Source organism: Drosophila grimshawi, unplaced genomic scaffold, assembly GCF_018153295.1.
Source record: "Drosophila grimshawi isolate 15287-2541.00 unplaced genomic scaffold, ASM1815329v1 contig_44, whole genome shotgun sequence".
Classification (NCBI taxonomy): Eukaryota; Metazoa; Arthropoda; class Insecta; order Diptera; family Drosophilidae; genus Drosophila; species Drosophila grimshawi.
In genome coordinates, this window is record NW_025063240.1 from 8,994,281 (window position 1) to 9,015,433 (window position 21,153).

Consider the following 21,153-nt stretch of genomic DNA (forward strand, 5'->3'; position numbering starts at 1 on the left):
CGAGTGACAAACAAACACACAGTACTCTCTAACATGCACTCTATTATTACTTAAGTGAAATCCTACAATAAACATTAAAAATTAAAAGAAAACCATTTTTGAGTATTTTACTTTCAAAGTCCGATATCGGGAGCCCGCGTGTTTTGCCAATTCAAACTATCAGCGTAATTTGTAACGTTCTGGCAACACTGTGGATTGTACATAACGACTTGCCTGACTCAACTATCGTATCCAACTATCGACTGCCAGTGTAACCACATTAAATGATCTGGATATAAATGCTTGTGCAGCTGAGCTGCTAATAACAATAATTCTTATTATTTATTACACGAGTCGCATTTATAATTACTTTAACCTGTAATTAATCTTAGTTACAGGCCTTTTTGCATTTTTAATTCAAAAATGCTCGCATCATTGTAAGCCCATATTGTGTACCTATCGATATCGATAACACAATTATTGGCTGCCAGTGTGTACGCGTATTCGGCGAGAACGTACCATTGCAAAACTAAACTTTCTGCATAAAACATAAAAAAACATTCAGCAAATGAAAAACATTACAATTAAGCTATTCCATTAAGAGTTAAAATAGACGTACATGTGCATGCGTTGCGTTTAAAGTTACCAGTTCGTGTTTGTGTGTGTGTAAAAAGCCAAAAAAGACCGAAGGCGAACGAGGGGCGAAGACGAAGAGAAAATGTCACGCAAAGCAGCAGCGACAGAAAAAGAGTGAAGAAATTACATTTTGGGGGAAGGAAAAGCGCATGAAAACTCAACAATAACAATATTAAAAGACTCGCTCTGTGCGAAAAAAAGGCGCAATTCCAATTCCACTGACAATGCTTGCCCCATGAAAACCAAAGAATTTGTATTGAATAGACATTGAGAGAGAGAATCGAAATTGAAAATAACGAGTTGTTGTTGTTGCTGTTGTGCAGTTGTGCAGTTGTAACTCAAGCAGGCTCAGACACCTGCAAACGCAAGGAGGAGCGATGAAAACAACTGAACTGATCCTGGGGAGGCGCCTAACCACCACAACTGTTCTCGTACAGTACTCGTACTCGTTCCTTGATTTGAATGTCGTCGTCGACGCCGTCGTCGTCGCTGGTGGGTTCTGAATTTGTACTCGGTTGCAATTGGAACTGGGATTGGGATTGGGACTGCGATAGCGTTAGCGATTTGCACTCCTCCTCATTGACACAATGCAAAGTTTGGACTCATCATGCCAAGAAGCAGATGTAAGTATTTCTTGAAATGTATGTGATCGCAACAATAGCGAGACGAGAGCGTAGAGAGAGAGAGCACAATTTTAAATTTTGTGGCACTTAAATCGTATTTTACATGTTCACACAGCTATTCATAAATGACACGCTTAAGAAGCTAAAAGGCGACAACCCACTGAATGCGAGTGCTCAGGGCCTGACCCATGCCGTTGGCTCGGCCGTTCAACAGCAGTTTGTCTATCAGACGCAGACGCAGAGTTCACAGGCGTCGCCACAGCCACAACAGTCACTGGGTCAGCAACAGCAGCAGTCGTCGTCGTACCATCAATTACATCCGGTGCTCCAGGCCTCAGCATGCTCACCCACGCTTGCCATCAACAATAGCCAGCAACAGCAGGTGCCAAGTGCTCCGGTTACGGTCAGCGTGCGATCGTATGTGGAGCCAAACTTGCTGCAGGCGATACCTCAAATACCTGCCCAACCGCCAATCTGCATATTCGATGATGACGAATCGCCAACAGATTTGGGTGCGGGTGGTGGCAGCATTGTCATACTCACGGAACAGCCGCACCATGGTACAGGAACGGCGATTGCGATAGCTCCGTCACCGTCATCGTGCTCCTCATCGACAACGACACTGTCAAATTTGAACTCGATCACGTCCCCATCGCCGATAGTTCCTGATCTGTTGTTGTCAACGCCACCGGGTGTTAATTCCAGCTTAAATAATAATAGTAATAGCACCACCGTCACCAATTCACATATTTTCCAGCATCTGCAGCAACAGCAGCAGCAGCACCTGCAGTCCCACAGCATAAGCAACAACAACAATAACAATAGTAAAAAAGCTGACAGACGGCCAGCCTCAAGTGGCTCAAATGCATCGTCGGGCAGCGGCAGCAGTCATCATCAACACCAACACCACCACCATCATCACCAGCAGCACCAGCCGCACCTCCAACAGTCCCAGCCGCATAACCACAATGTCCTCTCATCGCCCACATCGTCGCCAAGCAAGCGACAGAAAAACAGCAGCAGCAGCAGTAGCAGCAACAACAATAACAACAAGGAGTGCAGTTCCTCTAGTCGCAACACAGCTCCAACGACCGCATCATCGCGTGCTGCCGCCGGAGCTGGCTCCAACAATACTATCAATGCCAGTAGCAATGCATCATCATCATCCACCACCGCCTCCACATCCAGCACCAGCAAGCGAGAAACGCCAACAAAGTTCTTTAATATACACGACAAAATCAAGGAGCTATATGTGCAATTGCTCAGCAACGATTTGAATCACTTTACGGAAACCGGGGTAAGATTGCAAGCAGTGTAATATGTACACCAAATAAACAATATTATTTATGAATTGCAGCTAAAGCAGCGAAGTCGGTCATTTATACTGGAACGACTTGTGGAGTGCGAACGATTGAACACCATTGTTGTCAACCTGTATCCTGGCAATAAGGGCTACTCCCTGGCACTGCACTATGACGAGCAAGCTATGCTTAATCCACACACAAACGAATGGATTGTCGCGGACAGCGCCCACCATCTGCACGGCAGCGAGAATGCAACCGACAAGAGCACCACCAACACCACCAGTCGGAGCAAAGCGCAAAGCGCCGACAGCGATGCGAGTAACCCGTTCCGCACAAAGGCGAGACTGACCGAAAACAACGATGCCAGCGGCGGAGATTCAGCGTCTGCGCCAGCATCATCGGGATATGGCCTGGTTGAGGTGCTGCGCTGGCCGTATGAGAACGATTTGCTGTTGCAGTGCATCGATCGCGAACTGCTGCCCGAGTTCCTCATGGATCTGCTGAGCGCGGACACCGTCAGCCTGAGCTCACCCCAAGATGGCAGCGAGGGGTCGCGGGTGTATGCCAAGCCCAGCGTCTTTTATGCTGGCTGTGTAATTGCGCAGATACGCGATTTCCGCCAGACGTTTGCCACCTCAACAAATATCTGTGATATGAAGCACATCCTGCTGCGACCGAGCAATGCCACGCTATTCGCGGACGTCCAGCAGCTGGGCAGCTCCCTGGGTTGGGCGGGCGCAACGTCCGAGGATCGGCTGACACTCGAGAGTCAACTGGTGCTGGCGACGGCGGAGCCATTGTGCCTGGAGCCAGATCCAAGCATTGGCCGGCAATCAATCAATGCGCAGCACGAACGCCAACGCTTCAACTCGCACGAAATGCGCCGCCAAATGAAGAAGTTCACCCAGGTGGCCATCAATCGCAAGCGTAAGCTCGATCAGTTCACGCATCATCAGGGCCTCGAGCTGTGCGACTATCTGACGCGTCTGCGCCAGCGGCCGCGCACAAGTAGCAGCAATCAGGCGAACGCCACACCCGCGACGGCGCCCAGCAACAATCCGTTGGTGGGCGCCATGCTCTCCTCTTTCACGTCAAAGGTGCCGCGACGACCGCACGAGGTCATCCGACCCATAAGGCCGCCCACTCTCGACTATCCGGCGAATCTGAAGGTGCCCGAGCACGTGATCAGCGTGGAGAAATATGCCAAGACTTTCGAGCCACTCAGCGAGTTCAGCGATGCGTGCAAGGAGCGCTGCCAGCCAAATTGTCGTCACAGCTTTCAGCCGCAACTCATCGAGGAATATGTGCTGGAGACGGAACGGGAGGCCAGCGAGGGACGGCGTGCTCTCTATCACATCAAGCTGTCAATTTACCAGCGTCCCTCCGATGCCGAATATCTGGGTGAGCTCTATGTGGATCGCGACTATCGCGAGGGCGAGCGCAATGGGGAGTCGTGCCGCTTTGCGCTGGGCACCCGCGTCCATGCGAATCGCTATATTCAGCAATTCCGCGAGATATTCACTGAGGAGGGACGCAAGGCTGTTAAAATTACGCATCTGATACCTGGACATGTGCCAATTGTTACCCACACTGGACTAACCAATGAGCAGCGATTGCTATTGCAGCAGCAACAGCAACAACAACAGCAGCAACAACAGCAGCAGCAACAACAACAGCAGCAGCAGCAGCAACGACAAGTCCAGTTTACTCAGCAACAGCAGCAGCAGCAACAACAGTTACCTGCCACAGTGCATCATGTGGCGCAAACGCATCCGAATGTCACTTTGTCCCGTCAACCAATTATCGCCAAGGCAGTCAACAACACGATTAGCATGCAGCAAACGTTTCGACAGCAACAACAACAGCAACAACCACTTGCCACCACTCAATTTAACGTTGATGGTGCACTTCAAATTCAGCAACAACAACAACAACAGCAGCAACAACAGACGCAGCTTGTCAGTGGCAATAGCAATGTGGTGCAGCAGCAGGCGCCGCAACAACAACAACAGCATCAGCACATACATCTGCTTACCACCAGCGGCAATGCAACGAACACCACCGCACATCAGATGAGTCTGGGCAACGGATCGCTCGTACTGCTGCAACAACAGCCGCAACAACAACAGCAGCAGCAGCAGCAACAACAACAACAGTTGACCACAACCCTACAGCACTCGGGCATAACTATACAGCCAGCCAACATGCAGCAGCAACAGCAGCAGCAAAAAGCAGCAACAGCTCAGTTGAACACGGCCATAGGTGCCAACTCCGCATTGCGCGCCCAGCTCAACTCCAATGTGCCAATTCTCGTAAGTATAATAAGTATAAAGTTATCAATTTTGATCGCTTACAGTCTTACAGCATTAACACGTTAATCCATTTTGGCCAAGAGCTGTGATAAATACTTTTGCAATCTGTAATCGATCTATTTTGGCTTCAACTACCTCTTACGAACCAGCTTAAGATCCCCGATATTTCTCAGTTTCTAAGCTGAATCAGTTATTACCATTCAATTTATTATTATATGGAAACTCCCAACCTAGCCTAAAATGCAATATCGTATTTAAAAAATATATATATAGAGAAACAGACAGTAAGATTTTAGTTAATTCCATGCAATTGATGTTGGATAGATCGCATCTCTCATTCTTTGCTATAACAAGTAATATTTTCGCATTAGTTTGATAATTTTTATATTTATGTGGATATCTTAGTTTTGGATTACAAACACTAATCTATATTTATTTGCGCGCAGCAATCGCAACTGAAGACAACTCAAATTGTTAGCACACAACATCAATTGCTGCAAAAACAACAACAACAACAGCAGCAGCAACAACAACAACAGCAACAATTAAGTGCCTCAAATAACAACAACATAAACAGCAACAATAATAACAACACGGCCATGCATCCAAATCCTGCGATAAATGCTATAGTCACCAGTATCATGAACTCTGCCAACCAGTACCAGCAGCAGCAACAACATCAGCATCACCAACAACAACAGCAGCAGCACTGTGAGTCACATAATCATGTTTACATTTCGTTGTCTGCCGATGCATATTTTACTTACTCGCATAATTTACTTACAGCAGGCAGCACACCCACCAGCAACAATAACAACAACTCGACAGCAACCATCAATATTGGCAGCAATAACAGCGGGAACAATGCCTCGACAACAACGCTGAAAAACTCTAGCAATGCTTCGATTCTGAACCTGCTTAATAGTGCGCCTGCAGCCATGACGAGCACACCCGTTGCCAGTGGCACATTTACTACCTCGTCCACTGGCCAGCAACAAACGTTGACATTGGTGCAGCACCAACAGCAGCCGCAGCAGCAGCAACAACAACAACAGCAGCAGCAACAACAACAGCCGCAGCAGCAACAACAAACAGCGCCCACAAATGTTGATGCAGCTACAACCACCTACGTGCAAACGACTCGTGGCACTCCGACGTTGGTGCAACGCAAACAGTCGTCTAACGAGGTGCTGCAGAGTTTGCTGAATCGCAAAATTAACTTGGTTGGCACAAGTGGGGCGACCACATTTCGCACCAACTCGGCGGGCAACCTGATTGCCGTCAATCTGAATCAGCCGCAGGGTCAAGCTCAGCAGCAGGCAGTCGATGTTAGTCATGCGGTGCGCGTATCAATGTCGGCGCTTGCCTCGCAACTGGCCTCGCCACCGGCCGTCATGACGAATCCCACCACTGGTTACGGCGCCTATACGGTCAGCACGGGCGGCGTCTGCAGCAGCCTCAAAATACTCAATACGGGCCAACAGCAGCAGCAGCAGCAACAACAACAACAGCAGCAGCAACGTTTACTGAGCTCGTTGCGCAGGGATAGTACAACTGGCCCGCCAAATGCCATTGTTGTCGGAATGGCGGCACCATCGCCTGGCAGCGATTCCAATGCATCGAATGCTAGTGGATTTGCGGTACCCACCAATCTGTCATCGGCGTCGGGCGGTGGGGCGCTCAGTGCACTGCTTACCAATGCTGCCACACCCTCGCCGTCCGGTTCGGATCACTCGCAGTCGTCTCAAACGCACCAGAATCAGGTGCTGCTCGATCGGCTCAGCAATGTGACATCGAATGTGTCCGCCGTGTCATCCGTAGCAATGCCGCACATGTCGCCGCAACAAGTGGGCTCAGTGCAGCAGCAACAGCAGCAGTTTATTACCAAAACACTGGTGCACTCGCCCGCCACATCATCCATACACTCGCCCATGTCTAGTCCACACCCGCAGCCGTCAGCGTCGCCACAGCAGCAGCAACAGCAGCAGCAAACTGCCACGCTAAATCTGCAGGGCATCAATCTGTCGCAGCTGCAGGGCGCCATGGCAAACTTTGCTGGTTTGCAGAATGTGCAGGTGCAGATTCCCGGCTTCACGCAGCCCATTTCGCTGCAGTTCTCCAACAATGGCTTGCAAGCGACATCAGTGCAGTTGCAGCAACAACAACAGCCACAACAGCAGCAGCAGCAACCACAACAGCAGCAGCAACAACAACAACAGGCAAACACAAGTAACGCCACTGCGAGTGGAGCTTTGGCGCAAGCGCCAACACAACAGCGCAGCGTGTTGGTCTCTGTGCCCGTATCGCAGCAACAGCAGCTGCCACACACCATCACATTGCAGACGACACAAACGTCGCCCCAACAACAACAGCAGCAGCAGCAGCAACAACATCAACATGCCCCACCCACGGGCACCATTGTTAACCTGCCCTCAGGGATGTCCGGGACACAGGCGGTAGTTATTACAAATAATGCAGCTGCCAGCTCGGGTGGCAGCGGCGGTGGCGGCGGCAATGCCAGCGGCACTGGAACGACAACGACTATGCTCACGCTGCCCATTGGTGAGTGATCCAAGTAGCAACTAAATACGCGTGCTGCACTCCTTCGGCTTCGACTCTCGACTCAAGCTTGAGAGCATCACAGAGACGTTTTTAATACTTGTTACGATTTTAATTTATAAACTACACACACACACAAATACAATGATGTATTTATATATATACGTATAGATATATATTATATATTTACCTATTTTATTGAACATGCTTAATTTTGTTCTTTTCTGTTTCTGTTTTCTATTTTCTATTTTTGTTTCTTCGTTTCTTGTTTACACAAACCCGTTAACAACTCGTTTCGATACACTCATGCAACTAAACTGTTTATATGTTTTTGTGTTTAACCCATGCCATCAGTTTGATACATTCACCGCCTAACTGACCCGTAGTCGGGGCCAACGGTGGCAATTAGTTAGCGTCTATCTGACCAACAGATTCATTGTAACCTAAAACAACAACCAAAAAAAACTCCCCGCACACCCGTTCTGCTTTCTGTTTACAGCTCAACTAGTCGGTGCCGGAGTACAGAAACTAAATCCTCAAACTATACGTACCTCAAGCGGTGGTGGTGTAGGTGTTGTCACAACAGCAGCCACCGGTGGCATCCAGCCTCGTCCGCGCAGCGTTCAGGTTGTTGGCACCAAGCAGCTAGCCAGCAGCCGACAGCTGCTCGCCACACAGCGTCAGATTGGCGGATCAACGTTGAAGATCGCGTCAGCGACCGTGAATGGTAGATGGCAAAATCATTTATTCCATAATGAATAATTTATCTAAACAAATGTATATTCTTACCCGATATAGCCAATGCCGTTACTAATAGTGCCAACCTTAGTGCTGGGCCCATTCTGATGTCTGGGCAGAAGGTGCAACTGAAGACCGTCAAGGCGCCAACGCAGCAGCAACCACAACAACAGCAACAGCAGCAACAACATCGAATACTCAACCAGAGCACTGTAACGTCCGGCTCCCAGGCGCTGCCCAGTCCTAGCCAGGTGGCCCACCCACAGCTACAGCATATACAAATCGCTGGCCGTGCTGTTCCAGCAAATGCAAGTGTCATGAACCAGCGCACCCTGACGGCGCTGGCGGTGGCGAAGCAGCAGCAACAACAGGCAGCGGTTAATCGACGGCGCTCCACCACCGATGCGACCAAGTAATGGCACTCAGTTTCCACACTGCGTTGCGTTGAAATGTGAGATCAGCTTCTCCATCCTAGCCTAGCCACAGGAATACTGTTTGCAATGGGAGCAGTACTTGCTAATATTGCAGTCATAGCGATCTATTAATTTTTGTTAATTGAGGAGAGGAGACAAGTAATAAGGCTACGCGTTGTGTATTTGCATGATATTATAGTTTATGTTTACAAATTATTAAATAGCACTACTAGCATACATTGTATACCCATATATCTGCATATATATCTTTTGATGTGTATAATCGTAAGTGTAAATTATGTGGGCTGATAGAGTGCTCAAGCCGTATGAGATCAACACAACAGCCAGCTCATTTAATAGCGCAAACCTCTAGTGAGCTCGTTGAATTGGCATCATCATCATCATCCGAGTTGTGGAGGATGCCAATTTGGCGACAGTTTAGGTGAAGCCAATGGCGACTGCAATTGTCTGTGTCCCTTGCAAAAAACTACTGCTAAACTACAAAACGAATTAAGTGTAAAGCTCTTATTAATATTTATCTAATTGTACATATTAATTGTTTCATATTAACGTGCGCCGAAAAGCCATTTATAAAAACAACAACAAAAAAACAAAAAAAAAAACAAAAACAAAAGAATGTCTTATCAGTTTGGCTCTCCCAACTCCAATTTGTTACAACGTAAGACTAGCAATGTAAGCGTGCGTGCTAACTTTAAGCTTAAGCAGTAAGCCAGAAAGGCCCTTTAATACAAATGGAAATAAACGAAAAATAAAAATAAACAACAAAACAAAACAAAAACAAACAAAGCAATAATAAGGAAAGAAAACAAAATGTAAAATTTGTAATTGATTGTAAAACAGAAATTAGGGCTAACTATTACGATTTGGATTAGTTACGAAGGTATGAACAGGTGTAATGGTTCATATAAATATAATAAATATACATATGCATATTGTACTATTATAAATATTATTATTGTAATTCTAATTATTATTGCTAATTATTTAAATGCTTAACCTAATTTTATTAAAATAAACAAAACAACAATTTTAGTTTGTATTGAAAACCAACAAAAACAAATTAGTACTCGTACTTCCTATGGCAATTTACAAAAAGAAAAGCAAAAGTAAAAAAAAAAATATGTGTACAATTTATTTGTAATAGCGCAATGTAAGTCGAAAGGAGACGAAGAATAATCGGCCGAAATTAACCATCATTTTCATACATACATACACATAGGCAACTAAGTAGTTCCGAGCTGAAAATTATCGCTAAATATATATATACATATATATAAATTTGTTTTTGATCTAAGACCGTCTTTGTAGCATGAAATTATTTATTTAAGTATTTTTTAATTTTGTTACAACTTTTGCTGTAATTGTGACTGTTCGTCAAAGTTAGCTTTTCTGTACAACAAAATTGCCTATTTAATACAAAATACCCTAACAAATAATTTAATGAAAAAGAAAAAAAACAAAAACAAAAAACAAACACAGAGATACCCAACTATACACACACATACACTCAAAAGTAATTTACTCAATGTTATAATAAATGTGATTTAAGAAAGAAAACATGGTACTACCTAAAAAAATTATAAATGTTACGATAAAAGCCAGGTAGTCAAGGCAGAAAATGCGCACGAGTCCGTTTTCTGGAGTTACTCCAGAGCAAAAGTGAAAAGTGAAAAGAAAACAAATGAATAAATTAAATATAATTACATGAAAGTAATGCGGAGCAATCTAAAGAAGCATAAGATATTAAATAACTATTAATATAAATGTAACTTCAATTCAATAACTGCTTATCTAAATACCTGACGTAGATTCTTTTCATTTAAAACATAAAACCAATAATGTTTCAAGACAAAACGATAATTACTTTCGAGAGAACTGAGATTAAGCGCTGACAAACGTGTCACTCATGGATGGATAGCAAGCAAAGGCATCTAAGAAAGACTTATAATAAATCAATAATAAAACAGTCTTGTTGTGTGAATGTACAAAAGCAGTGTGTTTATTTCAATGCAGGCGCTGCATATTGCACCAGTTTAAATCGTATTTTTGTATGTTAGAGATATTGTTTATTGCATATATATATATATATATATAAATATATCGTTTACTTATGACAGCTAGTCGATATCACGGAAAAGCAATAGATTTGCATAGAATCGCAGTCCCTCAACGGATTCATCGCGGCAAACTTTTCCCAATCGCTCGGCGACCAATAACCGCTCCTTAGCTAGTAACAGTGATATGCCCAGTTGCTTGGCAAGCTCCTCTACGGCCAGCGACTCGGCCTCACGAACTTTCTCCGATGTGTCAATGGCAATTAGTTCATCATCTTGGGACTCCAGCTGCAAAACCATGGCACCGCTCGGAAATCGGCGAAGTTTTATGGGACCATTGAGCTGCTCGCAAGCGTGGAGTAAATCCTCGGGCGAGAGTAGTTCAAAGCCACGAGCACGATTTACGCGACAATATACATCTGCCAGTGACATCATACCACCGTGTTCCTAATCAACATCAATTTAGAAAGCAATTAAACCAATTTGGTTATTAAGTTTTTGGACACACTTACTTCAATGGGATCGAGTAGCATTTCGCAGATTTGCTGAGCCAAACTATTGAAGTACGCCGTATTGCTAGTAAAGTTGTCGCGCGTCACCGGATCATCAATGCCCAAGCTGAGCAGATAAGATTTGAAGCGCACCGTTTCGTCATCGGATATCTCACCTTTTTGCTCACGTATTTTGCTGCTAATATTCTTGGACAGACCCACCATATCCTTTGCCATGGCCATGAGGACACTCAAGTCCTGAAAAGCAAGTGCTATATTCTCGTCCGTCGCCTTGGCCTTTGCTTCAAGATTACGTTCTATGCCGCCAATACCCGTTCGCTTCTGAATCCTCGCGAGCCTATCGCTGACATTGGCCACAGACTCGGCTCCTCTCACTATCGTCTCGCTTGCCAATGAGATTTCCCAGACGCGTGCGCTCAAAGTCTCTCGCAAGGCGCTGTGAAACTCCACGCTTAGTCCGTTCTTGCCTGAAAGCTTTATGTGAGCAGCTCGACTTGTGTCCAGTGGACCAGGAGCTTTATTTGGATTGGGCGGTCGTAGGTGCATTATAATACGCGTTTTGCGTCCAAAGAAATTGGAGGCTGTTGTTTCCTCACTGAGAGAGACCACATAGCTAAGTGGCAGGCATAGCGTGACGGCAGCTCGTGCTATTTCCCCTGGCCTGCCCCAGAATAGTCTGTGTGTGGTAAGCACAACTTCCCCATCCGCGAATTCCGTCTGTAATAAATGCGCAGAAGGACATTGCGGTAAAATCCAACTGGTGCAGTATGTGATTCGATTTTAACCACCTTTTGATCGCCATCGTAGATTTTGACGTTACGGTCGCGGCTTACAAAGGTCTCGCTTTCCCCTAAACGAGCCTCCTGGTAGGCAAAGCGATTCATTGCTTAAGCTCCCAATTAATAAACTTCTATATTTGTTTTGATTTTCAGCACTGTTGAGTACCCCTTGTTTGCGTGAGTGAGCAATGCAGACCTGTTCACTCTTCGTGCTCATCAGTTGTCAAATAGTGTTTACCAGCACTACTTTCCAGTGTATGCATACATCAAGTAATTATTAAATTTCTGCATCCCGATGACAATGTCAGGAGCAAAATATAAATTTCCAATTGGCGCCATTTACATTTTGAAAAACTGTTAAAAAATGAATTGCAACATCCTCTAATTAAATATAATTTATGTTTGTGTATTATAAAATTTAGACACATTATTTTCGCTCTCTTATAATATCTAGTGTGGAAACACATAAAATAATACCTTAATCTAACATGCGCTATCGATAGCTAATAATTGGAAATATCGATAATATCAGAGGTGTTATCATGTGCCTCCAATAGCAAAAATTTTCATTTGTTGCTATTTTATGTTGTTTTTGTGCTTATTTTTGTGGTAATATTCTAACAAAACTTACAAGTTGGAGATTCCAATGCAAAATATGTCATCGTTCGATTGAATAAGTTATTTAATAATGCAGCAAGGCGTAAATTGAAAATTTTACGTTCACATCGATCACCGGATACGGATTACTGTAAAGCTTCGACCACGAAATTTTATGTATCATGATGGCGACAGCCACAGCACCATCAACCGAGGCGAGCAAAATGCTTGAGGCTGCATTGCAGCAAATGGATGGCATTATATCGAATTCAACAACAGCAACAGTTGGTCAGCAGCAAACCCAAGCCCAGATTCAGCCAGGATCAGCAACCACAGCTTCGCTGACCAGCTTCTGCGAGCGTAATTTGATATCTGCCACAAATGTCTTATCGACAGCTAAGACATTGGCGCTGGCACTGCAACAAGTGAGTCAGAGGCATATTTCATACATTCTATTATCACTGAAACTATTTATGTAGGTTGGTTTGGCAGCGCCCGCTCCCGACCCCGTAACCGCGTCAATAATTAGCGATTGGCTTGAGACGCACATACCGCGTCAGGATTCCGATGAACGCATGCGTCGCTTGCAGCGCGATAAAGAAGGATTGGCCCTGCAGTATCAAATGCTGGCGGAACGTGTTTCCGAGCAAGCGGACAGGATCATTGAGCTGGAGGGTCTGCTAACCGAAAAATCGCAGCAGCTTTGCAGCAAAGAGGATCAGCTGCAGCGGCAAATGATTTCGCGATCTGCGCTGGAGACTCAAAAATTGGAATTAATGAGTGCCTTAAGTGAGCTGAAGCTGCATCGCACCGCGCTGGAGTGCGAAAACGAGCAGCATGTCGGTGAGGGCAACGGTTGGGGCGATGGGAGCAGCATGCCGTACGGCAGCATGGGCAACATAAACCAAAAGAACTACACAACTGACGGTGGCACAATGGCACCGAAAACTCCACCCTCAGCCTTGCGTCACCAGATTAAGCCACAATTTCACAGCTTGCCCAGGTCCCATGGCGGTGCCAGCAAGCAGACACATCGCCTGCAGGCTAACAACAATAACAATAATCACACGCTCGACGTGAATGCCAACAGTAGTGGGAAACAACGTAATGTGGCTTTCGCAGCTAACGAACAGATTGTAATTGGCAATAGTGTGCAGAATGATAGTTCTTTCGCCACGGAGAACGACATAGACAAATACTCAGGTTTTAGATCCCAATTGCAATCGACACCCTCGCCAAAGTTGCGCGAGCGTTCTGCGCGCGGATTGCGTAACATTTTAGGCAAACTACGTCGCAGCAACAGCAGCAACTGTGAACTGACGGCATTGGAACAAGCAGAACCAGAGGAGTTTCGTCGTGGTGGAGCGCGTGCAACTGCAGGCGGCCGCATCGAATGGGGTGCTCAGACTCCAATGTTTACTGATGCCGATAAGCATTACAGCACCTGGAACCCACAGGAGGTGTGCAACTGGTTGGCGCATCTGGGTCTAGGCTATTATCAGGATAACTGTAGGTGAGTATTCCTAAAATATTCGTTTTGTGATGTGACAGAATTAACATATTCCCCAAACTGGATTATGGTTCAACAATATTAACATACACATTTTTATATATTTTCTATAATTTTTATTTACAGGAAATGGCTGAAATCAGATCCGAACGTATGCTTCTTTACCGCTTCGCCGGTCGACATCGAACGTGAACTGCACCTGAAGTCAATACTGCATAGGAAGAAAATCATGCTGGCCATTGACGACGTAACGCAGAAAGAGTCCGATGAACTGACGCTCAAGGCTGCCTGGTTGGATGTGGGCTGGGTGCTGCGTTGGCTCGATGACATTGGTCTGCCACAGTATAAGGATCACTTTCTGCAGGCCAAAGTCGATGGTCGGATGCTGCACCGCTTAACACTGGAGGATCTTTCGCAATTGCATGTCAGCTCGTGCTTGCATATCGCATCACTGCGTTGTGGTATTCTTTGCATGCGAAACATTCGCTGGGAAGCCGATCGTCTAATTCGTCGCTCAACCAAGTTGAGTGAGCAGAACGATGAGGCTATCAGTTCCGATAAGGAGAGCGTAGATCTGTGGACGGCCCACCGTGTCATGGAGTGGCTAAAGACCATAGATTTATCAGAGTATGCGCCAAATCTACGCGGTGCTGGAGTCCATGGCGCATTGATGATCTACGAGCCGCGATTCAATGCCGATTTGTTGGCCGATTTACTCTCAATACCGCCGAGTAAATCCCTGCTTCGTCGCCATTTAGCGATGCATTTCAAGGAATTAGTAGGACGAACAATTATACATGGTAAACGAGATGCCGAAGCAGCTCCTGGCTATCTGCCACTGACGATCACTGCCAAATTGAAGCCACCGAAACGCTCTCAATTTACTCTCAAACGTCGTAAGAGCACAAAGGGGCATACTGATGTCGATTGGTTGGATTTTGTTTGCCCAATGAATGCCGTTGTGCCTGCTCTGTCAATATCAGAGGGGACTAAGGATCACGACGGTTCGTTGAGCTCCAACTAAACGGTGCGAACTATAACGCATATAATATTACGCGTAATATTCTTATAATTATTGTTAATTTAGTTTTAAGTACACGAAGAAATTGATTACCCGAAAACTGATGAACTAACGAATTAAGCAACAACCAAACAAACAGACTTACAGACACTGGAACTGTATTTAGTAAGAATTTAACTTGGCACGGGATGTGACGCCAAACTTGAAGCAATAATTTTTCGTTTCGATTTATCGAACATTTATCAATTACGTATTAACCATGCAGGCAGCTAAATGCACAAACTACTAATACATACCTTTCTGAAAATTGCACTTTATTTTATATAAACATACATATGCACTATTATTATATTAACTAACAATAAGACGACTTGACCATTAACGTCTTCCAAAAGTATGCCTAATGATGGAAAACTGAAGTATTTGAATGAGCATATTACCGACCTGGAAAACAAGCCAAAGTCTGGCATGACGCACAATAACTGAGTTTATAAACTTTTTATACTAACACTGAATTGTACGTATTAGCCCGATATTTAACAAGTAAATAACGCCTTATACATTTTGTACCGAAAATGAATTTCTTAATGTGTCTTATTTAATTTAATCTCGAATGGAGATTTCATTTGCAGGCTTTAGAGTGTGTTGTGATTCAAAGACATATATTTTTGTTAGATATTTAGTTTATTGTTAACAATAACATGATTACAATGCTATAATTGCTGAACGACTAGAGGCACGGCTATTAGCTATATAAAAAAAACAGCCAGCTTGGACGGAATCAACATATGTAGATGATTGCTGTCTTGTCAAAGCTTGTTCGCTTTCCTTGACCAATCCTTTCTTAAATCTATCAATCTTTGGCAGTGCTTTCGGAGTAATCTTAATAAAGCTCGTGATGTGGCCGGTCTTAAGTGCTGGCCTGGTTTGCTGCAGTCGACACTGAGCCCAAATTCTCAACACCCAAGCCAATTTGTCCGGCAAGTATATTCTCAAGGACGCTGTGCTGGCTGCGAACATCGCTATCTTTGACCTGATGCTTGCAAAGATCACTCTCCGGTATGTGATCCTTCCAGTTGCGGAACAGATAGCGCGTAAACTTCTTCAACTGCCTGAACTTACAGTATGTGGCACCCTCGGCTGATTGCAGTTGCTGCGTCTGTATCAGAAATCCCTTTTCCTTAAATGTCTTTTCCAGTTTTTCGCGCTGCTTTGAGCGTCGTGACGATCGTCGCTTTACCGCAGCCACAGTCACAGGCCTCGGGCTCTCCATCGACTTATGCTGATCGTTAGTATCCGCTCGTTTGTGGCAATCTTCTGGTGGATGCATGGGGCTATGAGAGTTCGAGTAACTAGACGGACTTTGCGGCGCGACTGGCACTAGGCTGCTGGATAAGAGCAGAGACGATGTCGGTGATTCGGATGGTATGTGCAGCAGTTCCAGGCTGAGATCTGTCGAGGGTGGTGGTATATCTATGTAGAGTTTGTCATTGCTGCCATTTGTTGGGTTTAGCGGTTGGTGTAGGTGTTGCTGTTGTTGTTGCTGCTGCTCCCTCGAGATAAATTCGTAGCCACGCATTGTCCTGTCACCGGTGCCATTATAATAACGATAGTTTCCCTCCGCATCCACCGACAACATCTTCTTTTCCTGTAGCGTCGGCTTTGCACCGCCCGTAAACTTAAACTTGCAAATGCTGACCTCAGTGGATGGACTGGAGCTGTGATCCGCCTGCATTGGCGGTATGTAGATCGCAGAACGTTTACGCTTTCGCATCGTAGTGGCAGTCTCTATCGATTGCTCCAGTGGCTCACGCTTGTCCGCTGTGCTGCTGCAGCTGGTGGTGGCGGTGTTGGTGGTGGCAAAGAAGCCATTTGGTATGGGTATCTTTAGGGCTAGCTGGTTGTCTTTTTCGATTGTCTCCAAGGGCACACCTAAGCGGCAATTTTCCATTAGCTGCTGGTAATACAAGCCCACAGGTTGTAACAGCAACTTGGCAGAAATCCTGGGCTTTTCCTCTGCAGATATTTTCAAATCTGGCGGCCCAATAGCTATATGCTCCACGATCAGCGGCGTCACCCGATGCGAGGAACTGCCACATTCTGTCGTTGATGTGGTTGCATTAGTTACCGTCGATGGTTTGTCACTATCGCCGCTGGAGATTGAATAGCGATCGCTGGACCGATCCCTCAGACAGAGATTTAGAGGCTCCTCTGACAAAATGGTGGACACCCTGCTGGACACAACTCGCTGTGTGGGCATCGGTGCAGTTACTGCAGTTGGAGCAGGCGAACACTTCGGCTCAACAACTGGGAAATGCTCCGCTGCTGGTATAATTGTGCCATAGTTTTTGTAGATCAGATGACAAATGTCCGCCTTTTTCGGTTTGCGACCCCGTCGTGGCTTGTAGTTGTCCAGTGTGATCTCGCCCATATATGGCAGATCGGCATATTTGATTGCATTGCGTTTGGAGCTGGATACTGGCTCAACTACTGGCTCCAGTGGCGTTATTGCAGCGGTTACGGGCTCCACTCTCGCCGGTTGAGATGCCTTACCGGATTCCTGCGCCTGCTGCTGACGCTCTGCGCTGCGTTGGATCTCTGCGATCTTTCTCAGCCAGCTGCGTACATTCTCGTGCGACTGGTTCTGGGGTGGGGGCGTTGCCTTTACAGGGGGCACAGACGGAACTGTTCGTGCGCTGGACAGGTGACGTCTCTGTGTCGCCTCATAGTGGGCAGCATACTCTGCCGGCAGGGCCTGATGATGGAAACGCAGTTTGATTGCTCCCGTTGGGGTTGAGCGCTTTTTCGATTTGCTCTGACGAGCTACTCGTTGTTGTGTTGGTGCTGGTGTTTTGCTCAACTCCTGCACCTGGGGCTGTCTTTGCATTTTGCGTGCATTCATCAAATTGGCCTTTAGTTGTTGTTTGGTGAGCGTGCTGCATGCACCATTCTGCACGGCATGCTCCTCTTCCAGGGTCTTGCGAGCCAACAGTACCTTGAACGGATAATCCTGATCTTCATCGTGCGGGTCATTGCTGGCGCCATGCGAGATCAGTGGATCGTCCGAGCCCTGCAGCAACAGCTTGTTGCTGTTCAAGTCCAGGCGCATATGATCATTCACTGGCGTCACCGGCCAACCGCGATCCGGATCCAGTTTGATGCATGGCAGCAAACTGTGCGAAAGATGTTGTTGTTGCTCGAGCTTATTGGCAGCTGTGCTCGAACACATGTGCACTTTGCCGTTGTTGTTGCTGTTGGTGTTGTGGTTGCTGTTGTTGTTGTTGCTTATGTTAATGTTGCTGAAGGCCATAACCTCTTCCCGTGTGAGATCCTCCATGTCTTACTCTATATTGGGATGAAATGAACATGAGATTAGTTGACTAAATTCATTCATAACTGCAATCTGTGCCATATATGGCATAATTGCAACTTGCTTTTTTCTCATGACCCACACGCACACCCACACACACACCTACACACACACATGTATATTTCTCTTTTGCTGCTTTGAAACACACGCCGGCAGAAGAAGTCTCCGTCGCCGTCGCCGTTAGCTGATCGTATCCGTATCCGTCCTCTATCGGCGGTGGCGGTGGCAACACGGGAATTCTATTTAAATGCTCTGCGAACTGGCAAAGTGTTGTATCTCATCTATACACTCAAGCAGCCACTACACACACACACACACACACACACACACACACATACACACACACACACACTGAGCAGAGAACGCAAACGCATATCGCTCGGAAACAGAAATTTTGTTTTTGTGCATGAAATTCGATTCCCTTGAGCGAAAGTATGCCCATAAAAGGCTTAATGCGTGCAGATATTTTCAGATACGGGCACAAAAATGTTGGCCTTTTTTTAATTATTCATGACTCGAGTAATTTTTGCCGCAATCATAATTGAGTGTGCTTTATATCTTTATATATATATTTTTGTTTTACCTGTTAAGTTTTGTTACTTTTGAAACTGGGTACGATAAAATCTTCGATATTTTTGAGTCAGGTACTGTCCAGTCTAATTCTTAACAGTATCGTGTAGAGATGGCCACGTTGTTTCTTGCATTCGATTCACGCGTCTATCAAACTGGATCGCAGCAGCACCGCCACCGCGCGCGAATACATCGTGTTGACATCCAAAACTCAACTAGTTGCGGGAAAGTCACGAAAAGCATCTTTTTTTGAAAATATGCTCCTTAGATGGATCGCAGCCGGGAGACGCAGACGCAGACGGGCTGCGGGGTGAGGATGCGGACGCGGAGAGCGAAGCAAACCAATGCAAAGCAAAGCAAAGCACGCCCCGCACACAATAGAAAAAAATAGCACGGACGTGAACGGCTGCTGAGCAAAGCCAAATGAAAATCAAATCAAATTCCTCTGCTCCGCTCTTCGTATTCATCGACCAGCGTTGTGCGTTGTCGTGCCTGTATTTAACGCCAAAGACGAAGATATTTCGTGAATTCATTTTTAGAAAAATTCAACTTGTTGCCGCCGCGCTGCTTTGCGGCCATAAACCAAGCAAGCAACCAACCAACCAACCCCCAACCCTCGAACAACGCAACGCAAAAACAACAAACAACTAATTGCACTGCAAATATCCTCACGGCACAATACTCTGTTCTTACGGTAATCAAAGCAAACATATTTTTTAAAGGCTAACAAGGATGGCTCTAAAAATGCGGGAACGATTTCTGAGTATTTAACGAAGCTTTTCAGTACAGGCACTTATATGCCAAGCACTTGTACTGATAACGAAAAAGTATTTCAAATTTGGCATGTTCCGAACAACATTTTTGAATCCATTATACCTCATTTCAATTTAAAAAACAGAGTGCTAAAACGGCAGAAAAATAGAATAATTCGAAAATTTGTTGTTGCTTTAACTAGATTATTTCATTCATGAACATTTTGTTTTTGTTCTTTGGTCCACATATCATTAGTGGCAAATACTTAATGGTTTTTTATCAGCATATTTGGATTTAATAGTTATTCTGTAAAAGGATCCCTTAAAATATACAAAGTGCAATAATAAGGGTTATCAAATATTAATTATTTGCATATAAAAGTTTTTAATGGCGAAATGTTCGCAATAAGTGCAAATTATGTAGGGCATTATATATTCGATCATTTGCAGTTAAGGAGACCAAGAGAAAGGTCCTAAGTAAGATGATCAGCAGCTGCAGCTTTCAAGGTATGCAAGTTTCCCAAGTTCTTCATACTACGCATAGGTGAATGGCTAAGATTATGGCGTTTATTAATAGCATCCGATGTCCGAGACTTCAGGTTAGGGCAACTAAGATTTGCCTTGCGTCTTGCATTTGGTGTATGTGTTTTAGAGCGGCGTAGGTGTTGATGTATTAGTGTTTCTGGCGGCTTATTAATTTCCGAAAAGGAAAAATGCCCTCAAAATAGATGACTGTTTGCGTTTGTTTATTTCGGGAACACTTGCATATGTGTGTGAGTGTGAGTGCCTGTATATGTGTGTGCAACCGTGTAAAAATATGGGTCATAGTGGTTTTATTGAATACGAAAATACATTGAGTAGTATTCTTCTTATTAGGTAGCTGATTTGTGGCAACGCAACAATATCATAAATAAACTGCGTTCTATTTTTTAAATAGCTAATTCGAACGCACTATGCACGATTTTGGATTCGTAGTTCACGTGCCTTAAACCTTATACGATATGTAATACATTTTTCAAAGTTAGCTTGCATTTCGAAAAATAATTATTAATTAAATTGTGCAAATTTAGAGACGAGACTCGCAGATCTAGGTAATTTCTATTCTCTCAAATTACAATTTCAGTAGTTTAGTTTAGAACAATTGAGAAAGAAGTAAAATACAAATTTCTTGAAAATTTGTTAGGCCAGGTTCGCTTATAATAGAGAACTATGTGGAAAAGAGCTCTAATTGAAATGCATAATATCATATATACCCACCGGTATATTAAATGATATATTAAAGAAATCTTTTCAAAATTATTAAATATCTTATGAATTGTCGTAAATTAATTTAAATCGATAGCTTAAATAAGAATTCGTCAAAATTTAATATTATTAAATCTAAGTAACAATGTATATTATTT

The 21,153-nt window shown here is 44.8% G+C and overlaps 4 protein-coding genes across 6 annotated transcripts; 2 read left to right on the forward strand and 2 right to left on the reverse strand.

Annotated features, from left to right (window-relative positions):
* Positions 1–526: 526 nt before the first annotated feature.
* Positions 527–9,366, forward strand: LOC6556865. Of its 3 annotated transcripts, none has more exons than XM_001984777.2 (7): positions 530–1,238; positions 1,354–2,535; positions 2,596–4,854; positions 5,301–5,565; positions 5,641–7,416; positions 7,913–8,140; positions 8,212–9,366. In XM_001984777.2, exons 1-7 carry the CDS (start codon positions 1,203–1,205, stop codon positions 8,565–8,567), a joined length of 6,102 nt encoding a protein of 2,033 aa, XP_001984813.1. In that variant the 5' UTR covers positions 530–1,202; the 3' UTR covers positions 8,568–9,366. The 3 variants fall into 3 exon arrangements, with proteins under 3 accessions (XP_032593108.1, XP_001984813.1, XP_032593103.1); XM_032737212.1 differs by having other exon boundaries at positions 5,644–7,416; XM_032737217.2 differs by lacking the exons at positions 7,913–8,140; positions 8,212–9,366 and adding an exon at positions 7,768–7,912 and having other exon boundaries at positions 527–1,238.
* A 1,191-nt stretch (positions 9,367–10,557) lies between these two features.
* On the reverse strand, positions 10,558–12,091 carry LOC6556799 (vacuolar protein-sorting-associated protein 36). Its single transcript, XM_001984776.3, has 3 exons — positions 11,940–12,091; positions 11,152–11,868; positions 10,558–11,086 (listed from the first exon to the last, which is right to left on the reverse strand). The coding sequence occupies exons 1-3, from the start codon at positions 12,033–12,035 to the stop codon at positions 10,703–10,705; spliced, it is 1,197 nt and encodes a 398-aa protein (XP_001984812.1). The 5' UTR covers positions 12,036–12,091; the 3' UTR covers positions 10,558–10,702.
* A 457-nt stretch (positions 12,092–12,548) lies between these two features.
* Positions 12,549–15,638, forward strand: LOC6556830 (liprin-beta-2). Its single transcript, XM_001984775.3, has 4 exons — positions 12,549–12,952; positions 13,007–14,040; positions 14,164–15,064; positions 15,125–15,638. Exons 1-3 carry the CDS (start codon positions 12,710–12,712, stop codon positions 15,059–15,061), a joined length of 2,175 nt encoding a protein of 724 aa, XP_001984811.2. The 5' UTR covers positions 12,549–12,709; the 3' UTR covers positions 15,062–15,064; positions 15,125–15,638.
* Positions 15,639–15,723: 85 nt separating this feature from the next.
* LOC6556824 lies at positions 15,724–19,378 on the reverse strand. The gene is made up of 2 exons (XM_001984774.3): positions 19,012–19,378; positions 15,724–18,403 (listed from the first exon to the last, which is right to left on the reverse strand). Exon 2 carries the CDS (start codon positions 18,393–18,395, stop codon positions 15,969–15,971), a length of 2,427 nt encoding a protein of 808 aa, XP_001984810.1. The 5' UTR covers positions 18,396–18,403; positions 19,012–19,378; the 3' UTR covers positions 15,724–15,968.
* Positions 19,379–21,153: the final 1,775 nt, after the last annotated feature.

Coding starts and splice junctions, on each gene's coding strand:
- LOC6556799 (XM_001984776.3), bottom strand. CDS start 12,035: ATGAATCGCTTTGCCTACCAGGAGGCTCGTTTAGGGGAAAGCGAGACC. Junction 11,869..11,939: donor TCTACGATGGCGATCAAAAG/GTGGTTAAAATC, acceptor CATTTATTACAG/ACGGAATTCGCGGATGGGGA. Junction 11,087..11,151: donor TGCTACTCGATCCCATTGAA/GTAAGTGTGTCC, acceptor GATGTTGATTAG/GAACACGGTGGTATGATGTC.
- LOC6556830 (XM_001984775.3), top strand. CDS start 12,710: ATGATGGCGACAGCCACAGCACCATCAACCGAGGCGAGCAAAATGCTT. Junction 12,953..13,006: donor TGGCGCTGGCACTGCAACAA/GTGAGTCAGAGG, acceptor CTATTTATGTAG/GTTGGTTTGGCAGCGCCCGC. Junction 14,041..14,163: donor TATTATCAGGATAACTGTAG/GTGAGTATTCCT, acceptor TTTTATTTACAG/GAAATGGCTGAAATCAGATC.
- LOC6556824 (XM_001984774.3), bottom strand. CDS start 18,395: ATGGAGGATCTCACACGGGAAGAGGTTATGGCCTTCAGCAACATTAAC.
- LOC6556865 (XM_001984777.2), top strand. CDS start 1,203: ATGCAAAGTTTGGACTCATCATGCCAAGAAGCAGAT. Junction 2,536..2,595: donor ATCACTTTACGGAAACCGGG/GTAAGATTGCAA, acceptor TATGAATTGCAG/CTAAAGCAGCGAAGTCGGTC. Junction 7,417..7,912: donor TATGCTCACGCTGCCCATTG/GTGAGTGATCCA, acceptor TTCTGTTTACAG/CTCAACTAGTCGGTGCCGGA.